Here is a 17,495-nt window from a genome sequence, read left to right as displayed (position 1 = left end):
GTAAACTTTAGCATAATTCTTAAAGGCCCAAGGATTTTCGGAATGGTCAGAGAGCATTGGCTTCAACTTAAAGTCACCAACTGCCTTAGTGCCTACAACACACAATCAGCCTATCCTCGGAACCTCTGAAGCCAGGCACGGACTTTTCCTCTCTAAACACACAAGTCCTAGATGACATCTTCTTCCCATGGGAGGCTCTTTCAACCACACTGGCAATCGGTTGGTAGCCGCCTTTGTTAATGATCTCAGCTAGATCTTCTGGATCACTTGCTGCAGCTTCTACACCAGCACTTGCTGCATCGCCTGGCACCTTCATGCCATGGACATGCCTTCCTTCCTTATACCTCATGAACCAGTCTCTACTAGCCTCAGACTTGACTTCTGCAGCTTCCTTCCCTCTCTCAGCCTTCATGGGATTGAACAGAATCAGGACCTTGCTCTGGGTGAGGCTTTGGTTGAAGGGAACTTTGCAGTTGGTTTGACCTTTTACCCACTAAACGTTTTCCATTATCAGCAGTAAAGCTATTTCACTTTCCTATCAATTGTGTATTTGCTATGCATCTATAATTTCCTTCAGAAACCACCTTCGTATTGAGAGCTGTTTAACACAAGAAGCCTAGCTTTTGGCCCATCTCGGCTTTCAGCATGCCTTCCTTTTGCTGGAACACATAGAGGCCACTGTAGGGTTGTTACTTGGCCTCATTTCAGTACTGTCTTGTTTCTGGGAATGGGCCCAAAGAGATAGGGAGAGACAGGGATTAAGTTGGCCGTCTACATAGGCACAGCTTGTGGTGCCCGAAACATTATAATAATAGAACCAAAGATCACTGGTCACAGATCCCCATAATCAATAATAGTAATGAGAAATTGAAGAAATTATGAGAATTGCGACACAGACCTGAAGTACAAGTTTGGTTAGGAAGGTGGTGCCAGGAGACTTGCCAACACAGGGTTATCACCAGCCTTCAGTCTATGAAACACCCAGGGTCTGTGCAGCACAGTAAGATGAGGGTGTCTCCTGTGCTTTGGCCTCCACTATTGCCCGTGACATGTCATGGGCACAATCCTGTGCCCATTCTGTGATGAGCAGTTGTCCCCTTGCTGTTCTCCATGGGTTCTCTTCCTCTGGCCTTCAGTGCTCGGGCTGGGGCATGTCTGATATGTCTCTGTATATGCATCCCACCTTGGTTGGCTGTGTTGGCTCTGGAGACTAATGCTTTCATCAGATTTGGGAAGTTTGGGGCCTTTATTTCTCCTGAAACTTTTTTGTTTTTCTCCCCCCCCCCCCCCCCCGTTACACATGTATATTATTCTGCTTGTTGATGCCCCATTGGTCGCTCAGGCTCAGTTCACTTTTCTTTATCTCTTTAAGTTTTTTCAGGAAACTGAATAGTTTGTATTGATGTATCTTCAGCTTCTCTGATTTTTTTTGCCATGTCATATCTGTTGCTGACCTCCTTTTTACAGTTTCTGTTAATTGAAACCCTAGGTTCAGCTGTGTTCTTAGAGTTGCCTTGAAGTTTTGGCCACATCTCACAGTGGGTGCCTCTTAGGCAGTTTCTCTTCCTTTTCCCAAAGTGTGGGTCACACTTCCTTGTTTCTTTGAAAGTCTCTAATTTTGTGTTGAATACCGAATATTTTAGTTAATAAGTTGTAACAGCTCTGGATTCTGAATTTATTTTTCCTTCCCTGAGAGTAGTGATGGTTATGATTTCATTTCTTGGGTTTTATTTAGTAAGTGCGTTGGTCTGAATCTGAAGGCTGTTTTCCACATGCTGTGTGGTTACTGATGCCTCAGCTCAGTTATTTCTCCCTGTTCTTACTGTTTTTGGCTTTCCAGAGGCCACCCCTGCCTGTCCACCCAGCACAGATGTGTTGGAGGTTGTGCTCAAATGCATCAAGATTGCATAGCCTCTGCTGTCTGTTCACAAGTATGTGTGGGTTTGGAGTGCATTCAGCTTGCAGGCTGTGGTCAGGCCTGCCCTGGCTCAGTGTCCTTGGACTCCTGTGACTCCTGCACTTGCAGGGGGCTCTGTCATTGTCTGGGATGTGGGGTAGACTTGCTCTTGCCCTATTGCTTGCCTGTAGAGGACCACGGCTCGGGCTGGCTATACTGTCTCTTGCTGGATCATGTCTCTGAATGATCATGTTCTAAATCGAGCAGCTCCTTCTGGCAGGAGCAGTGAAGCTGCAGGTTTTCACGGCCTCTCTCCCCTGGTCCAACTAGCTGTCAGCAGGGATTGAATGAGAGCAGCCTGGATAAGACGCCCAGGCTGGTGCTGTTCTTACTGGACTTTGATAGAACGCACTAGTAAGGCTCCATAGTTTGTGATAAGCCTTTGGTCACTTCCTAGAGGGCTGACATGATTTTTTAGAGTTTTGTCCAGTTTCAGGGATGGGAGCTGGTCGACCTCATTGTGCATGTGGAAGGGACTCCCGGGCTCATTGCTAATGCTGTGTGGAGCGTCGCCTGGCAACTGGGCAGACAGGAGGGGCCAGGCAGTAGGAGTCACAGGTGCCCAGCTGAGGTCCTGCACTGGGAAGTGGTATCGGGGACAGAGTGAACAGGTGTCAGCAGGGTCTGCATGGGGTGGTTTTTCAAAATGAGCTTGGCATGTGTATGTTTCAAACCTATAATGAGGGGGAAGCACAGTTGCAGAGCTGCCAGCAATGCTGTGGAGTCATGACTAGAAGTGGCTGAGAGCTAGGGGCAGTGCTGCTGTGCTCTCCATAGGGCACTGGGCAGGCCCGATTGAGAAGACACCAGTAACTCTACAATGTACTTCAAACCCAGCGAGGGCAGGTCTGATGATGTTTGGGAAGACAGTGATGGTTTTGCAGCTGGGCAGTGAGTACCTGGGGTTTGTTGTCATACTGTTTTCTCTTCTTGGGTATGAGCCGGAAAGCTGTCCTGACTGAAAGGTAGGGAAAAGAGGTAGCCACGAATAACCAGTTTCCTCGGAGCAAGAGCTAGGTGAGAAGTAGAGCAAGATTTGGGAAAATGCAGCAGGAGTGCTGAGCAGATTGTGATCTTGTATTTATGGTGGAGGCTTGCCACCAGCTGTGTATGAGGGGACCTAGGATGACAGTATGTTTCTGCCTGGAAAACTTGAGAGAATCTTAGACAAGCTAGTGAGAGAGAAGATGCATGTGTGGAAACCAGTAGTCCACTTCTGCAGAGGCCACGTCAACTGAACAGTGTGGGGAGAGACTCCCTCAAAAGAGCCATCACAAGTACGCACTGTCTGGAAATACCTTGGTTTCAGAAGGTGGGGTCCACCCGCTGTTCACTTCCTGAACAACGTGGAGATTCCGTCACAGGGATGGGACGCTGATTGTCCTCAAATAAGTTGATAGTTTTTTGGATCTCTACCAGAAGATACTAAACTTCATTGAGTTGCCAATGAGAAGACTGTGTAATCAACATCTTCCATGGGGTGAGTGAGGTCCGTGAGCTGGTGCGGCAGTTGGCCTGATGCATGTCCCCTCTGTGTTGCAGTTGGGGCGGTGCCGGTTCTCTCCAGGGACACTGCGTCGGGGAAGAAGGGCCACCACTTCAGCCAGGTGAAGACCCCACACAACCCCTTGGACTCCAGCGCCCCGCTGATGAAGAAGGGGAAGCAGAGGGAGGTCCCCAAGGCCAAGAAGCCAACCTCGTTGAAGAAGGTATGTGCTATTCCCCTCGAAACTGGGTGCTAGGAAACCTGTGAGCTCTCCTGTGTCTGTTATCCCTTACGGCTCTCCACATGTTTACCTGAATGTGCTCTACCAGGTGTGTGCGTGATTCTCTGACACATGGTCCTCTCCCTGAGTGGGACGGCAGAGGGTACGAGGCAGGGTGTCTCTGCTGTAGAGGCAGGGCTCTTTGTTCTCCAGTGATGCAGACAGAGCCAGGGATGGGGGGTTGCCTCCTACTTGTTCACACTCTGCTGCCCTCATCCTCCCTTGGGTGATCTGTCTGGTGTTGAGATTTTTGAGTGTGGGTTCTGCAGGGGCTGTCGCAGCCTGTGGTGTCTGGCCCGGGTCCTGCATACCCTGCATACCCTGCTCTGCACACTTGGGGGACATGTGCTCTGCACACTTGGGGGACATGTGTCCCAGCCTCTTGGGGGATGGAGGGCATGTCGCTGCTGTGGGAACGCAAAAAGGCATGATGCTGCAAGCTGAAATTGGTTTATTTTGCAAAAGAGCTTATTTTTAACATAAGTATTTAGGTGTTTCAATTGCTTATTTAATTTTAAAGATCATTTTGAAAGAACGGCAGGAGAGAAAGCAGCAGCGTCTCCAAGAAAATGCTGTGAGCCCAGCTCCTGCCAGTGACGCTGTGCCGGACGGGGAGAGCGGCGGTGACGATGAGGCCTTCGAGCAGGTTGACCCCTCAGGTACTGAGCGCTTGTGCTGGCTGCCCAGAGGACCGTGCAGTGACTTGAGAGGAAAGGGCATCCCAGTGGGCGGGTAGAGCTCCTGATGCCTGTGCCTCTGTGTGGGGTGTGGGGACATGTCAGGGGACAGGGGGCGAGGCCCCGAGTGCAATCTGTGTGGCATTGGGTGGTCCTTATAGCTTGAAGTTGCCGTGAGAGTGAATGACCCTGACTTCAGAGCTGCTTCCCCCAGCGTGAGAGTCAGGTCTCATAGATAGAACATGTTAGGAAGCCTTTTATTGAGCTGTGTGTTCAGAACAGTCTCCCAGATTGGTGTGTGGCTGGAGGACGTCTCATACAGTGAGTACCACACCCAGCTCAGAAGCAGGACAGCCCCCCTGCCCTCTGGCCCAGGGCCACAGCCCTGACCTCATTCTAGTGGGATCTTGCAGTCTGCCTCTGCACCCAGCCGTGTGTCTGTGGCCTGTAGGAGTGGGTTCTGATTGTCATCGCTGCATGGCATTCAGGCATGTTCACGTGCCAGCTGGCAGGTGGACGTTCTGGGAGTTCCCTCTCGGGGTCAGTAGAAGTAGGTCAGCGTGCGCGCAGGACGTAAGCACTCTCTCCTGTGGCATGTGCCCAGGTGGGACTATGGGCTCCAGGGGTCGGTCCACTGCCATCTGCCCTCAGGCTTCCACCAGATAGGCTTCCAGGTGTTCCAGCAGGTCTGCCCACAGGTGGGGGAGAAGTCAGCCCACAGGAGGCTGTCTTTGTCACCTTTGCCCTCCTGGCGGGTAGTTTCTCTCTCTGGTGCTGTTATCTCACTTGACCTTTGGAAGTCTCTGGAAGTAATTTGGGAACTGTGAACTTGAAGCTCATAGTTTAGGTATTTGGGTTCAGATGTTTTTTATATTTGTTTGCTAAAGGAATGAATTCAATCATCGTATGAAGAACTGGGAATGCTAAAACTGTTCTTAAAACTTCCCATTATGAACTTCAGGTTAAATTTGAAAATTAAAAACCAGTTTTGGCAGCCAAACCGCATATTTAATAATGGTCAGGATGGTATATTTTATGAATATTTTGCCACAGTAAATACCAGCTTAAGTGGAGGTCGGAGGCACCTCCAGGCAGAGCAGAAAGTCGTCCAGTCCTTCTGCGTCCCCTAGCTGTTCCCATCTTTCATGGCTCTGCCACCCGCCATGGTACCGGGAGGGGGGCTGCCCCGTATTTGCTGCCCCATGAGTGTGCACAGGTGGCCTCCATCCTCGGCCTGAGTGCCCAGCCCTGCAGGTGCTGTGCCCTGACTTGTGTCTCTGTGAAGTTGCAGAGGGGCCGGAGGAGGTGCTGTCCTCTGCTCCCGCAGTGGAGAGCGGGTCAGAAGAGCCGCCGAGAGCTGAGCTCCAGAAGGAGGCGGAGGGCTGCCACCTGGTGCCCAATGGCGCCAGCTGCCCCAAGATCCACAGCCGGAGATTCAGGGAGTGAGTGGCTGTGGTGCTGTGCCCCCTGTGGGGATGGGACGGATGTGCTCACTGTGATGTTGAGCGTGGGGCCCTGCTGCCCTGGTGCACTCATACTGCCGATCTAGGCCCCAGCCTTCATCCTTGTCGTAGCCCAGGGCAAGGCCACCTAATCTGCTTCTGCAGATCCTTGCCCTACACACGTGGTATGGGAGGTGCACTTCAATGGACGTGTGTGTTGGGGGGTGGGCTCCCTTTCGAGGTAAATGTCTGTAATTTCTGAGGGAACTCTGTCTTTCCCGTCCCACGTTTCTCCCAGGGCATATCCCACTTATGGGTTCTCATGGGCAGTAGTTGCCACGGGGTGTGTGGCGGGCCATCAGGGGAAGCCGGGTGTAGAGGTGAGCCCCAGCTCTTGGGCACGGACTGCTCAGTGCTGTGATTCCCGAGAGGGCTGCCGCCAGCAGGAACCTTGTTTCAGCTACTGCAGCCAGATGCTGAGCAAGGAGGTGGATGCCTGTGTCACGGATCTGCTGAAGGAGCTGGTGCGATTCCAAGACCGCATGTACCAGAAGGATCCAGTCAAGGCTAAGACCAAACGCCGACTCGTGCTGGGGCTGCGGGAGGTCCTCAAGCATCTGAAACTCAGGAAGCTCAAATGCATCATCATCTCTCCCAACTGTGAGAAGATCCAGTCGAAAGGTAACAAGGGCTGTGGGCCCGGCTGCTAGGGCTGGTTTGGTTCTCTCCTCTCTGACTGAGGGCCGTGTTTGCAGCGTTTACTTGGCCACCCGGTGTCCTGCTCTCTGAGGCAGCCAGGCCCCTGTGCGCTCCGGCCCATGCAGGCCTCTGGTGGCTGGGATGCTGTCCCTCTGTTGGGGGGCATGGGGGGCCCTAGAGGCCGTGCTGCAGGAAGTCTGTGAGTGGCAGCCAGGCAGTCTGTTTTGAACTTACTTGCTATGTCTGTGACCACTCCCCTGTCCACTAATTTAAGGATGCGGTTTGTCCACGGGCTTGGCCATCTTACTGGCCCTGGAAAGTTGGCTGTGTCTCATGGGATGCAGTGGGCTGGGTGAGGTGACACACAGACTCAGGCTGTGACGTGTCCCCTGTGGCCCTCCTCAGGCTGCGTGTTAGGGGGATGCTGGTCCCGTGTCCTCCTCTGCCAAGGGGACCAAGGGAGCCTGCAGAGCATATGGAGTCCTTTACTGGGCACCTTCTTCTCCCATATTGCACAGTTTACTTGCAGGGAACACGTCTGGATCCTGCCCTGGGCTTTTCTGGCTGCCGTTTCGCAGCTGAAGACTTGAGGTTTCCTGGCTTGTGTTGGGCACCCAGGGTCCAAGAGCAGCAGCTAGACCTGCTTGTTGCCTGCTCACCATGTCCTGGTCCTAGCTGAGGGTGGGCCTCAACACCGGAATGGGACAGAAGGGGGCTTCAGGCACCTGCCGTTTGGTTGTGTGTTGGCTGCGCCCCTCACTTGGGTCCAATCACAGCGCTGGGCTATAACACCAGGCAGCCCTTAAGCTCCTGCCTGCAGCCTGAGCCTCCTCTAAGACAGGATGCCTGGGGCATTCCACAGCTTCACCTGGGCTCCTTGGGGGCTCTCTGCACCTCTCTGCAGCCATCTTCCTGGGGTTGCCCTTCCCTGGCCCCCCTGGCGTGTGGGGGTACTGGTGCCTACTTGTGTGCTTTTCCTGTTTGCCCTGAGCGTGTTCCCTGGGGGCTCATGAAAAGGCAGGTGCAGGGGTGCGTCCAGGAACCAGGACTCAGAGCCCAGTCTGCTGGCTCTCCAGAGGCCTGCTCTCCTTCACCCGCTCTCCATTGTCCTCCCTCCTCCCTGGGAGGATGGTGGGTAGCACGCAGACCCCCACTTGTACACCTGCATGCAGGGCCCCTTTGCTGCCTCTGGAGCATACGGCACCAAGCAGTGTCTTCTGCGCCATCTTTTCAGCCTTTCCTTGGTTCTGTTTTCTGCCCTACAGAATGGCATCTTCCTCACCTGCGTCTTCTAAACCATGGCAAAGTTTTCCATTTCTGACTTTCGGGAGCTGTGTTTGTTGTCCTGAAGTCTCTGTGTTTGTTGCCACTGCTGCTACTTTGGAGCTGGGTCCGTGCCCTGAGCTGTGTGTGGAAAAGATGTAGGGGTGTGCAGCTCCTGCCCCCCAAGAGCCTTCCTGGCTGCTGCTTTGCCGTTTGGGTCTCTGGCTAGATGCTTCTGCAGATGGCCAGTGGCCCCTGGGCACCTGTGTCCTCAGCTGCCAGGAAGCTAGCGAGGCTGGCATGTAGAGGCCAGGAGCTGCGTTGTAGGGCAGTGCTTCTCCAGCTAGTGAATGTGAGCATCACCCTGACTCCCTGCCAGAGCAGGGCCCCTGGACCCCAGAATTGAGCATTTTGAGCATGTTTTTCAAAGATGCTGCTACTCCAGGGTCCCCACTCTTGGCTGACCAGTGGGGCTGCTGTTGTGCTGGAGAGCCCCCGAGGGCATGTCTCTGAGTCCCCTAGGCAAGATGCTCCCCCTGGTGTGGGGCCCCAGCATCCACCCTGAGTCCGTCCTCACATTCGCCCCTAGAAGTGCAGCTTCCGGCATTGCCTGGGTGACGCACGCCAGCTTGCCGTCACCTCTTCAGAGCTTTGCTCCATTTGGAAGGTGCCCAGTGTTGCTTGTAGCCGCCAGGCCCCAGGGAATTGGTGCTAGGCTGTAGATGGCCAGCTCCAGGCTCCCCGCGCTGGCCTCACTGGCCGGTTGGCCGGCTCAGTTGTCTTTCCATTAGAGCTTCCTGCTCTGGTCTTGAATTCTCCTGTGATTTGTGTCCTTAAAAAACAGACTAAGAAAATGGGTATGTGTGTGCAGTGGGCGGTCCACCGTGCCTTTCCCGTGAGCTGCCTTCCTTCCTCTGACCGGGCAGAGGGGTCAGGCCTGGCCAACAGGCGTCTGCATTGGTTGCACATTCAGATACGCTGTTCGTCATCAGTTCTTAGAGGTATTTCTGCTTTGAGGCCAAAGCAGCTTGATTATTATACCTCATAAATGTTTTCTTCTTAAAAGAGATAGGCAGTGGCTTGCAGTCATTTTAAAGGAAAAACTTAGTATCGTGGCCTCTTAGACTGTGTGAAAGTACTGCGTCTGCTCAGGTTGGTCTTCCCCCTAGTGGTTCAGAAGTTGAATTTCAAACAGCAGTTGTCCTGAGCATTTGCTTGTTCTAGGTTGTGTCGTCGTCTGAATCCTGGGAAGCTGGCCCTTGGAGTTGCTTTCAGCTCTCCCTGATAATGCAGGCTAGGTGTTGGGTGGAGCAGAACTATCTAGCCTCGCCGCCGTGTGAGACAGACCCAGCCTTCCAGTCTCTCCCAGGGGAGTCACTCGGGATGCACGTGTGGAGAGTCGTCTGCCTGGGAAGCTCCTAGGACATCATGTCCAGGTCTTCTGGTCACGTGGGCACCCCCTGCCTGACCCGACTGGTAATCAGCATGAACCTTGTCATTGCCACCCTGAAGCTCCTCTGACCAGCTAGCATGGTGGGAGCCCTCTGGAAACCCAGGCCCTGGTGCCAGCCTGGGGAGACCTGGAGAGCGGGCCCTTTGACGGGACAGCAAAGCATTTGTGACCAGCTCTGAGGGTGGGGGACACGAGGTAGAGAGAGACCACGTGGCGAACCCCCAGGGGCACAGGAGTCTCCAGCGGGAAGTTGGGAAAGAGTCACTGTGATTCTAGTCAAGGACCCCACCCTGCCCACATCCCCCTCTGCCCGCTTCCCTGCCAACCCGGGAGTGTGGCTTTCCTTGAACATATCTGTCCCCAGAGCTAACTTCCTCCTCACTTCCTCTTGTCTTCAGGAGGATCTGGCCAGGGGGTGGGCAGAATTAATGGATGTGGGCCCTGAATGTTAACTCTGATCCAGCCGGCTGCAGAGTGAGTTCTCAGTTCCCAGAGCAGCAGGCCATGCTTTTGAGAAGTTCCTCTCTTGAAAGAAAATTGGATAATCCTGTAACTAGTGCCAGGTGATAGGGGCACAGGGAGACATTTCCTTCTCAGGCACGTGCTGGGGCAGGCCGTGCCACCTGGTGAGCCAGATGCTGGGTTTCCTTTTGAGGAATAAGTCCCCCAGATTCCTGCAGCCCCCAGAGGCAACCAGCATTGCCACATTCGATGTGTCCTTGGTAGGCAGGGTGTGTGTGTGTGAGAGAGACAGAGGGAGGTCTGGCACCCTGGCCCTTTGGCCCTTGTTTTTAGCTTTGTGGTTAGTCTGGGGGTCCAGCTCTTAGCATCGTGCACAGACTCTGCACGGTTCTTTCCAGATGCCAACAGCTGTGAACAAGGATGCATCTTGCATTCTTGTCCTTTCTGCTTGTGGGAACGTGTCTGTGGCTTCCACACTGAGGGCGTGAGGGTGGGTGTATTTGTGGGTTGCATGGGTTCTGCACCTCCGCCTGTACCCAGAGCCGGTTGTGCCCGTGCCTGACCCTGCCTTCTGTGGAGTGTGCGTGCTTGGGGGAGGTGAGCAGCTGCTTACTTATTAAAGGACTTGGTGGTTCATGTTCTTTGCCCGTTGTCTTTTGGGATGTTGATCTTTTTAATAGCGACTTGTGCTTTTTTATATAGTAAAGCCTTTTGGGTAAGAGTTGTAAATGTTTCTCTGGTTTGTCATTTTCCTATTTTTTAAATGTATTTTGGGTGTTATGATAATAGCGTTTTCTATTTTTGTGTTTTTATTACATTTTAGGTTTTATGCCATTCTTTCACCTTAACACTCCAAGGTTATTGTAAGTTTGTGTTTTTTTTTGTTTGTTTTTTGTTTTTCCTGGTTCTTCCATGGTTTCATTTTTGTTTAGGAAGAACATATTCCTTCTCAGGTGGGTCTTTCCAGAGGCCTTGCCAGGTGTCCTTTCTGTACTGCTTCACAGCGCTCTTCCTGGCTGCTCAGGTTGCACACGACAGCAGCATCTGGGGACCTCTGGTCTGCCACTCCGTGTCCCTGCTTTTATGTCTTGTGGCTTTGAGCAGCTCTTGTGCCTGGTGATGCTAGCCAGGTATTATTTATTTATTTTCTTTCTTTCTTTCTTTCTTTCTTTCTTTCTTTCTTTCTTTCTTTCTTTCTTTCTTTCTTTCTCTTTCTTTCTTTCTCTTTCTTTCTTTCTTTCTTTCTTTCTTTCTTTCTTTCTTTCTTTCTTTCTCTTTCTTTCTTTCTTTCTTCTTTCTTTCTTTCTTTCTTTCTTTCTTTCTTTCTTTCTTTCTTTCTTTCTTTCTCTTTCTTTCTTTCTTTCTTTCTTTCTTTCTTTCTTTCTTTCTTTCTTTCTTTCAACTTTTATTTATTTTAAAGAGTTTACTTATTTATTCATGAGAGACATGGAGAGAAAGAGAGAGTCAAAGACACAGGCAGAGGGAGAAGCAGGCTCCATGCAGGGAGCCCGATGTGGGACTCGATCCCAGGACTCTAGGATCACACCCTGGGCTGAAGGCAGACACCAAACTGCTGAGCCACCCAGGGACCCCTATTTTCTTTTTTAAAGGCTTGTTCTCATATGTATATTTTTTCATATTCTTTATTCCTCAAAAAAATCCCAGTTGTAATAAGTATTTCAGAGTGTTAGGTTAGCACAGAATTGGTATGTTGTGGCTGAGAGCACAGGTGCCTTCCTGTAGATGTTCTCTTGTGCTTCTGGAGCACCTTGAGGCTACTCAGTAAATCTTTCGTACTTGGTGATAAATCTGTTCCTGCCTGTGGTGATGTCTGTTCCTGCCCGTGGTGATGTCTGGTGGCTGTCCATACCTGTCCTGGGTGGTTCCACTTGCCTGTGTGAGGACTCGTGATTTCTGCGTGACTTGTACACAGACACCCGTATGTACTTCTCTTGTGGTAAAGATTCGGGGCTCCTGGGCCCCCCGCATGGCAGGCACATTGCCTGCACACAGAGCCCCATGGCTCTTCTCCCCGTGCACGGACCCTGCCTGGCACCTTGCTTGGCAGCAGGGCAGGTGGTGGAGGTCAGGGAGCCCACAGCTGGGCTCTGTCACATACTTGGTAACCTGTGTGTGCTCTGGGGTTCCATTGTGTGGGTGCAGCCTCTCTCCTGCCGGGTGTGTGCACACAGGAGCTAACATGCACGAGGCGCTTAATTAGCGGCCTGGCGCACACTGAGTATTCAGGAAATAGTCACCTCATGCAATGTTGTGATTTGTAAGAAACACCTATTTGGTTGTTCAGATGACCGAAATAGACTCTACTTCCTATCTAGTCTTTGTCCTTGGTTTCTGGCTCACACCTTGGAATACCTGTGATAACTTCAGTAAAGGTGTCATGTTAATGAAGGTGGACTTTGGGCAGGGGCTGGTTGCCAGGGAGTCACCCAAGTAATTGGGGAGGTTGGAACCTTTGTCCCCATCCCACCCCTACCCTTGGCCTGCAGGGAGGGGAGGAGCTGGAGGTCGACTCAGTCCATCATGACCATGTGGTGAAGCATCCATAGAACTCCCCCCCGGCTGGGTTAGGAGAGCCTCTTGGTCAGTGCACAGGAGATGATGCCGGAGTAGTTGGCACACCTGTAGCAGGCAGGAAGCTCCGCACCTTCTCTGTACCTGCCCTGTGTACATCTCTGCTCCAGCTGGTGATTTGAACTCATGTCACATCCTTTCATAAATTGGAAAAACAGAAATTAAGTGATTCCCTGAGTGGAGTTCTTTGTATCTCTAGCAAATGGAAAGAATGCAAGGAAAGAGTGTTGGGGTTGCAGTGTGTATTATGTTGGGGACGTTTCTCCCGGAGAGTTGATTTCCTCCTTGCAGCTGAGAGTAACCATGCACTTGCGGTGGCAGGCTTGTCCTGGTGGCATCTGGCACAGGCCCATGAGTAAATGAAGTAGCTGGGGGTGTTGCCTTCTGTAGTAAAAAGCCCTTTGCAGCCAGTGTCACCACCCCGCTGCATTTGATGCATTTCCCTGTTCTGCTGTCCCTGACCAGGTGGGCTGGATGACACGCTGCACACCATCATTGATTACGCCTGTGAGCAGAACATTCCCTTTGTGTTTGCACTCAACCGCAAGGCTCTGGGGCGCAGTTTGAACAAGGCTGTCCCTGTCAGTGTGGTGGGCATCTTCAGCTACGATGGGGCCCAGGTGAGTGGTGGGGGGAGTTCTTTGGGGGTGGGGGTGGAGCAGAGGCCTGGGCTTGTAGGCACATTTCCATGGGGCAGCCCTGAGCCCGAGGGCGGTGGTGCGATCCTGAGTCTGCTCTGTGCTCACTGCTGTCCCAGAGGTGCCTCGGGCAGGCAGCTTCCATACTGGGTGTCCCCCTGCTCCCCCCCAGAGGGCAGCGTCCCCGGTGGGTCAGGGGTGTCACCTCTGCTCTCACCTCTGCCCCAGGACCAGTTCCACAGGATGGTCGAGCTGACGATGGCTGCGCGGCAGGCCTACAAGACCATGTTGGAGAACGTGCGCCAGGAGTTGGCTGGGGAGCCTGGGACCCCAGCTCTGGCCAACCCGCCCATGCAGGGTCTTGGCTGCTCCACGCAGGACAGCCCCCCTGCTCCTACAGCCGAGAAAGAAGAGCCCCATTACAGTGAGTGCCGGGGAGGGCTGCATCACCTGACAGAAGGGACGGAGTGCCTGGATGGCCTCTTCCTGGCAGCGCCCCCTGCAGAAGGCCGGGTTGGTCCTGGCTGTTGTCTTAAGAGCTGGTGTCAAGACCTCGTGTTAGATGGCACCTGCAGAGTGTAGCCTAGACGACAGTGGTGTCCCTGGCGGGAGGCCGTCAAACCCACCAAACACCAAGGGCTCATGGGTACTGCTCCCAGAGCGTGGCTGTGATTGGGGGCGGCTGGGCTGAGTCCTTGCCAGGCCCACATAGGGCTGAGCCACGGGTGGCACGCTTCGGACAGTAGAGACTGTCCCGACTATCCCTGTATGTCCCTCAGCTGTGCCACTTTGTTGTTTCCAGTTGAAATCTGGAGGAGACACCTGGAAGCGTACAGTCGCTGTGCCCTGGAGCTGGAAGACTCACTGGAGGCTTCAACCTCTCAGATGATGAACCTGAACTTATAGGAAGAATTCTGTGTGTGTGTTGTGTGGGGTAAGGAGGGGGCTGTGACAGACTCCGGGGCCTTTTTCTTCCCAGGTTTTCACTGACCTGATGTATTCTATTCTGTGCGGCTGATAACTGGGAAGGGGGGTCCAGGGTGTGCCTCCTGGAATGGATGCAGGAGCCTTGCCTGAGAGCCCTGAGACACAGCTTTGGATGTAAGCGTACGTTGTCTGGGAAGACTGCAACGTGTGGTGCCCTGAGTCTGCTGTGAAGGAAACCCCCTCTGATGCGGAAGAGCCAAGCTGGGTTAGTTTGTGGCAGCCGCTGTGGGCCTCAGCCCTGGGGCTGGTGTTCTTGCCTAAGGACCCAGCACAGCTGTGGAGAAGCCAGCAGGCGGGTGTGGTGGGGCCACTTTTGGGGTGGGGGGCTTTCTCGGGACCTGGTTCTTTGGCTGGAAGATTTGGGGGTACTTGGAATGTCTGCTAAAATGAGCCTCACTCAGAAGGAAAATCAGATCTCTAACCTGTGACCTTTTGACATGAATTATTCCTTTTTGTCTTTATTTTTCAAAGAAGCAATGTATATTGAAGTCCTAAATTTCAGTTTTGATAATCTATAGGCTTTTTTGTAAATGAACATATTCTTTGAATGTGGTTTCTGTCTTGGAGGCCAGCAGGATAGAAGTTTGCTTTCATACTTTGCTGTAAGTAAGAGGGCTTATTTATTTTGAATAAAGAGCAATGATTTGATCTCCCCGTGGCCAGAGCTCAGGCTTATGGGTGGTTCCTCAGCCCTCGTCCGCACTCCTCAGGGGCTGTTGCTTGAAGGGAAGAGGATGGAACCTGGGGAGAGGTTTGCTGAGGGGACCTTGCCTCGGCCCCATCTGCCCCCTGTGCCGTCACAGAGCCGACGGCAGGATGGAGCTTTATTGTTGGCCATTTCTCAGAAGGGCGGCAGAGTGCGTTGGCTTTGCGGGTGGTGTGAGGGGAAGTCGGTCGTGTCAAGTGTTACACGTCTGGCAGGCCAGTGTCCTGTGAGGAGCGCACTGAAGTGACGTCACAAAGGGCATGTGGTGTCGCCAGGGCTGGCGTGGTGTGGAAGCACCGGTATGTCCTGTCGTCTGGATGCTTGCTGACCCTAGGTGCCTGCTTCTCTGCTCTCTGAGCCTGTAAGTGGGGGGCATGTGACGTGGTCACCCAGGCCAAGTCCCACCCCCAGGTTGCTCCCTTGGTGGGGTAGGGAGGAGGGGCACGAGGGAGGGCTTTCCCCCTGCTGTGTCAGTAGGGACCAAGTCTGCTTTTGTAGGTTTGAAAATTGGATATTATGGGAGAAGGAAGGTTCCAGAGTTAACCTAAAAGGAGGAAATCAAATGTACAACTCTGAGCAGGATATGCCGGTCTCTGTTGAGCGCCCCAGCCCTGGCCCGTGGCTTGCACAGAGCTCATCTGGGGGCAGAGAAGCCGAAGCAGAGTGGGGAGGTGTGAACACGGCGTCAGCCGCAGGGGGCCAGCGTCTCCTATGACCTGTGGGGTTAGCCAAGCTGCAGTGTCCCTTTCACGGCAGAGGCTCCTGCTGCTGACATGGGGGTCTGTTGCGGCCAATGCTGCGGGAAGCACATGGAGCCGGGCCTCCCAACCACACACTCAGCTCACTGTGTTTATTTCTATTTATTTTTTCAACAGAGCAGAGACCCCAAACTCCTAAGCACGGGTTCCCCCCAGAACCCTCCCTGCTAGGCTAAGCACACATCTCATTGTGGTGCTGCATGAGGTACTCTGAGCCCCCCGACTTAGGCCAAGTCTCAGGGCTCTGGAAAGCAGCACCAAGGAGGACTCAGGCCTCTGAGCCCTTCTGTCAGGGGCACCACGCGTGATGGCCTGGGAACCAGGTGGGCAGGTATCCCAGGCAGACCTCACCCCAAGCTGGTGTCCTCAGGAGCCTGTGCTCTCCGATGTCCCCGGCCTCAGAACGAAGGAGTCTGGACACAGGCTGTGGTCATCTATTTGCTGGGGTTGCACAGAGGTTGTGGTGTCTTGGTGGACTGGCATTCTGCTAACCATTCCAGCAGCAGAAAGTGTCTGCAGGGTCCAGGCTGTGCAGCATCAGGCTTTCACGTCCCACACACAGAGTGTGCCTGCAGGTGCAGCTCCAGGACACAGGCCCCCTCCCCGTGGCACCGCTGCACATAAGCTCGGGGTGCGCACAGAGCCCCGTAGAGCAGCCCTCACACTCTGAGATGTGCTCGGAAGCCCATGAATCCTACAGTCTCTGTAAGCTCCAGGAGACCTTGTTGTCACTTGAAAGATCAGGCCAGATATTGCCACTGGTGTTGCTGGGCCTGTCCTGGCACTGGGAGCTCCGTGGCCATGTGTGAAGGAGGGAGCGGCAGCAGGCGTGGGGGGTGGCCATGAACCTGTAGAGCTGCTACGGGGCTCCAGGGGTGGCCATGCTGTACAGGAATCCACTCGGGTGTTTCTGGAAGACGAGCCGTCATGCACACCATTGTCTACATATCTGCAATCTATAGGTAGTTAACTGTCCTGCTGGCCTGTTTCTGCCGGGCTGACTCTTCTGTCTCATGTAAGCACCTAAGTTTTTAGAACGTTTTGGCTAGTGTCACAGAGGTTGAGTTGGGGCCACCTCTCAGCAGGCCAGGTGACTGTTCGCTGTCCTGGAGCCATGGCAGGGTCAGGGGGTGTGGCTAGGGGTGGGCACCACCTCCTGGTGCCTAGAAGGTGTCCTTGTCACAGCTTTCCTGAAACAACAGTGCAACCCGTCTTTGAATTCCCAGCAGAAGAAAGGCCCATCCTGCTTTTCCCTCACTGTCCTCGATGTAGGAAGGGGCCTCAAGCGTCATACCCCGTGTGCTCCCCCTTGGGGTCAAGGGGGTGGCCTTCAGGGAGGGGGCCCTGCATGTTCTACGCTCGAAGGGATGAGTCAGAAACGCTTAGCCTGTGTTGGCAACAGGGAGAGGTCTTGGGTGGCCGCAAAACCCAGGACATTTGAAGGCTGGTGGTTGAGCTGTAGGGCTTCTTCCTGGCCTAGTAGCTGCCCAGATGGCTGCAGCAGTGAGGGCGGGGGACGCCTGTCCTCCCACCTTGGTGCTGGGATGGGGCTCCCTGCAGGCCCAGCAGTCACCTCCCCACAAGTGGGGCCCCCAGACTTGTCTCCGTGAGTGCCCCCCTCCCATTCTGTTGATGTTCCTCAGGGCTCTGCCTGGAGCTCTGAGGCTGCAGGTTCCAGAAAGAACTGTTCAGCGAACCAAACCCCAAGGCAGTGGACGCCCACCAGCCCTTGCCCACCCCCAGCCCGGCCACGTACCCACGCCTTCCTCCAGCTGCGCATCATGCGGTCATGCTCCCCGGCCACAGCCCTCCACGCGGCGAGCTCTCTGGTCCACTGCTCCTGGTGGGTCGCTTCTGCAAGACAAAGGGGACACCAGGTGTCAGGTTTGCAGGCCTTGATGGCACCCTGGGTACGCACCATCCACTGAGGCCATTCCGAGGAGTGTTGACACCTCCCAGCCTTGCCTTCCTGGCTGGGGGGGCTTCCCCAGGTCATCCCTGGCTGCCAGCTCCAGTTAGCGGCTGGTCCCCAAGGTCACGCTGGCTCTGTCCTCTGCTCCCTTGAATTGTCTAGTTCCCCAGGTTGGGCGTGCTG

At 53.8% G+C, this 17,495-nt stretch overlaps 2 protein-coding genes across 9 annotated transcripts in view; one reads left to right on the top strand and one right to left on the bottom strand.

Annotated features, from left to right (window-relative positions):
- The window catches only part of SECISBP2 (SECIS binding protein 2), a 47,379-nt gene extending 32,795 nt beyond the window's left edge, over positions 1 to 14,584 (top strand). For 7 of the 8 annotated variants that reach the window (XM_077910414.1, XM_077910368.1, XM_077910405.1 and 4 more), the window contains 7 exons: positions 3,500 to 3,666; positions 4,244 to 4,382; positions 5,686 to 5,842; positions 6,303 to 6,523; positions 12,777 to 12,931; positions 13,178 to 13,373; positions 13,752 to 14,584. In XM_077910414.1, the coding sequence (XP_077766540.1) occupies positions 3,500 to 3,666; positions 4,244 to 4,382; positions 5,686 to 5,842; positions 6,303 to 6,523; positions 12,777 to 12,931; positions 13,178 to 13,373; positions 13,752 to 13,855 (1,139 nt within the window). In that variant the 3' untranslated portion in view covers positions 13,856 to 14,584. The remainder of the gene's footprint in view (positions 1 to 3,499; positions 3,667 to 4,243; positions 4,383 to 5,685; positions 5,843 to 6,302; positions 6,524 to 12,776; positions 12,932 to 13,177; positions 13,374 to 13,751) is intronic. The other variant, XM_077910356.1, reaches the window with a different exon arrangement.
- Positions 14,585 to 15,487: 903 nt separating this feature from the next.
- Positions 15,488 to 17,495, bottom strand: part of SEMA4D (semaphorin 4D) — a 62,981-nt gene continuing 60,973 nt past the window's right edge. Inside the window, exons 18-19 of the mRNA XM_077910337.1 lie at positions 17,157 to 17,254; positions 15,488 to 16,590 (exon numbers count right to left, since the gene is read on the bottom strand). Coding sequence (XP_077766463.1) covers positions 16,564 to 16,590; positions 17,157 to 17,254 — 125 coding nt within the window. The 3' untranslated portion in view covers positions 15,488 to 16,563. The remainder of the gene's footprint in view (positions 16,591 to 17,156; positions 17,255 to 17,495) is intronic.

The sequence above is a fragment of the Canis aureus genome, chromosome 1 (genome assembly GCF_053574225.1).
Source record: "Canis aureus isolate CA01 chromosome 1, VMU_Caureus_v.1.0, whole genome shotgun sequence".
Classification (NCBI taxonomy): domain Eukaryota; kingdom Metazoa; phylum Chordata; class Mammalia; order Carnivora; family Canidae; genus Canis; species Canis aureus.
The sequence above is the reverse complement of the archived record's forward strand: the minus strand, read 5'-3'. Positions and strand labels throughout refer to the sequence as shown.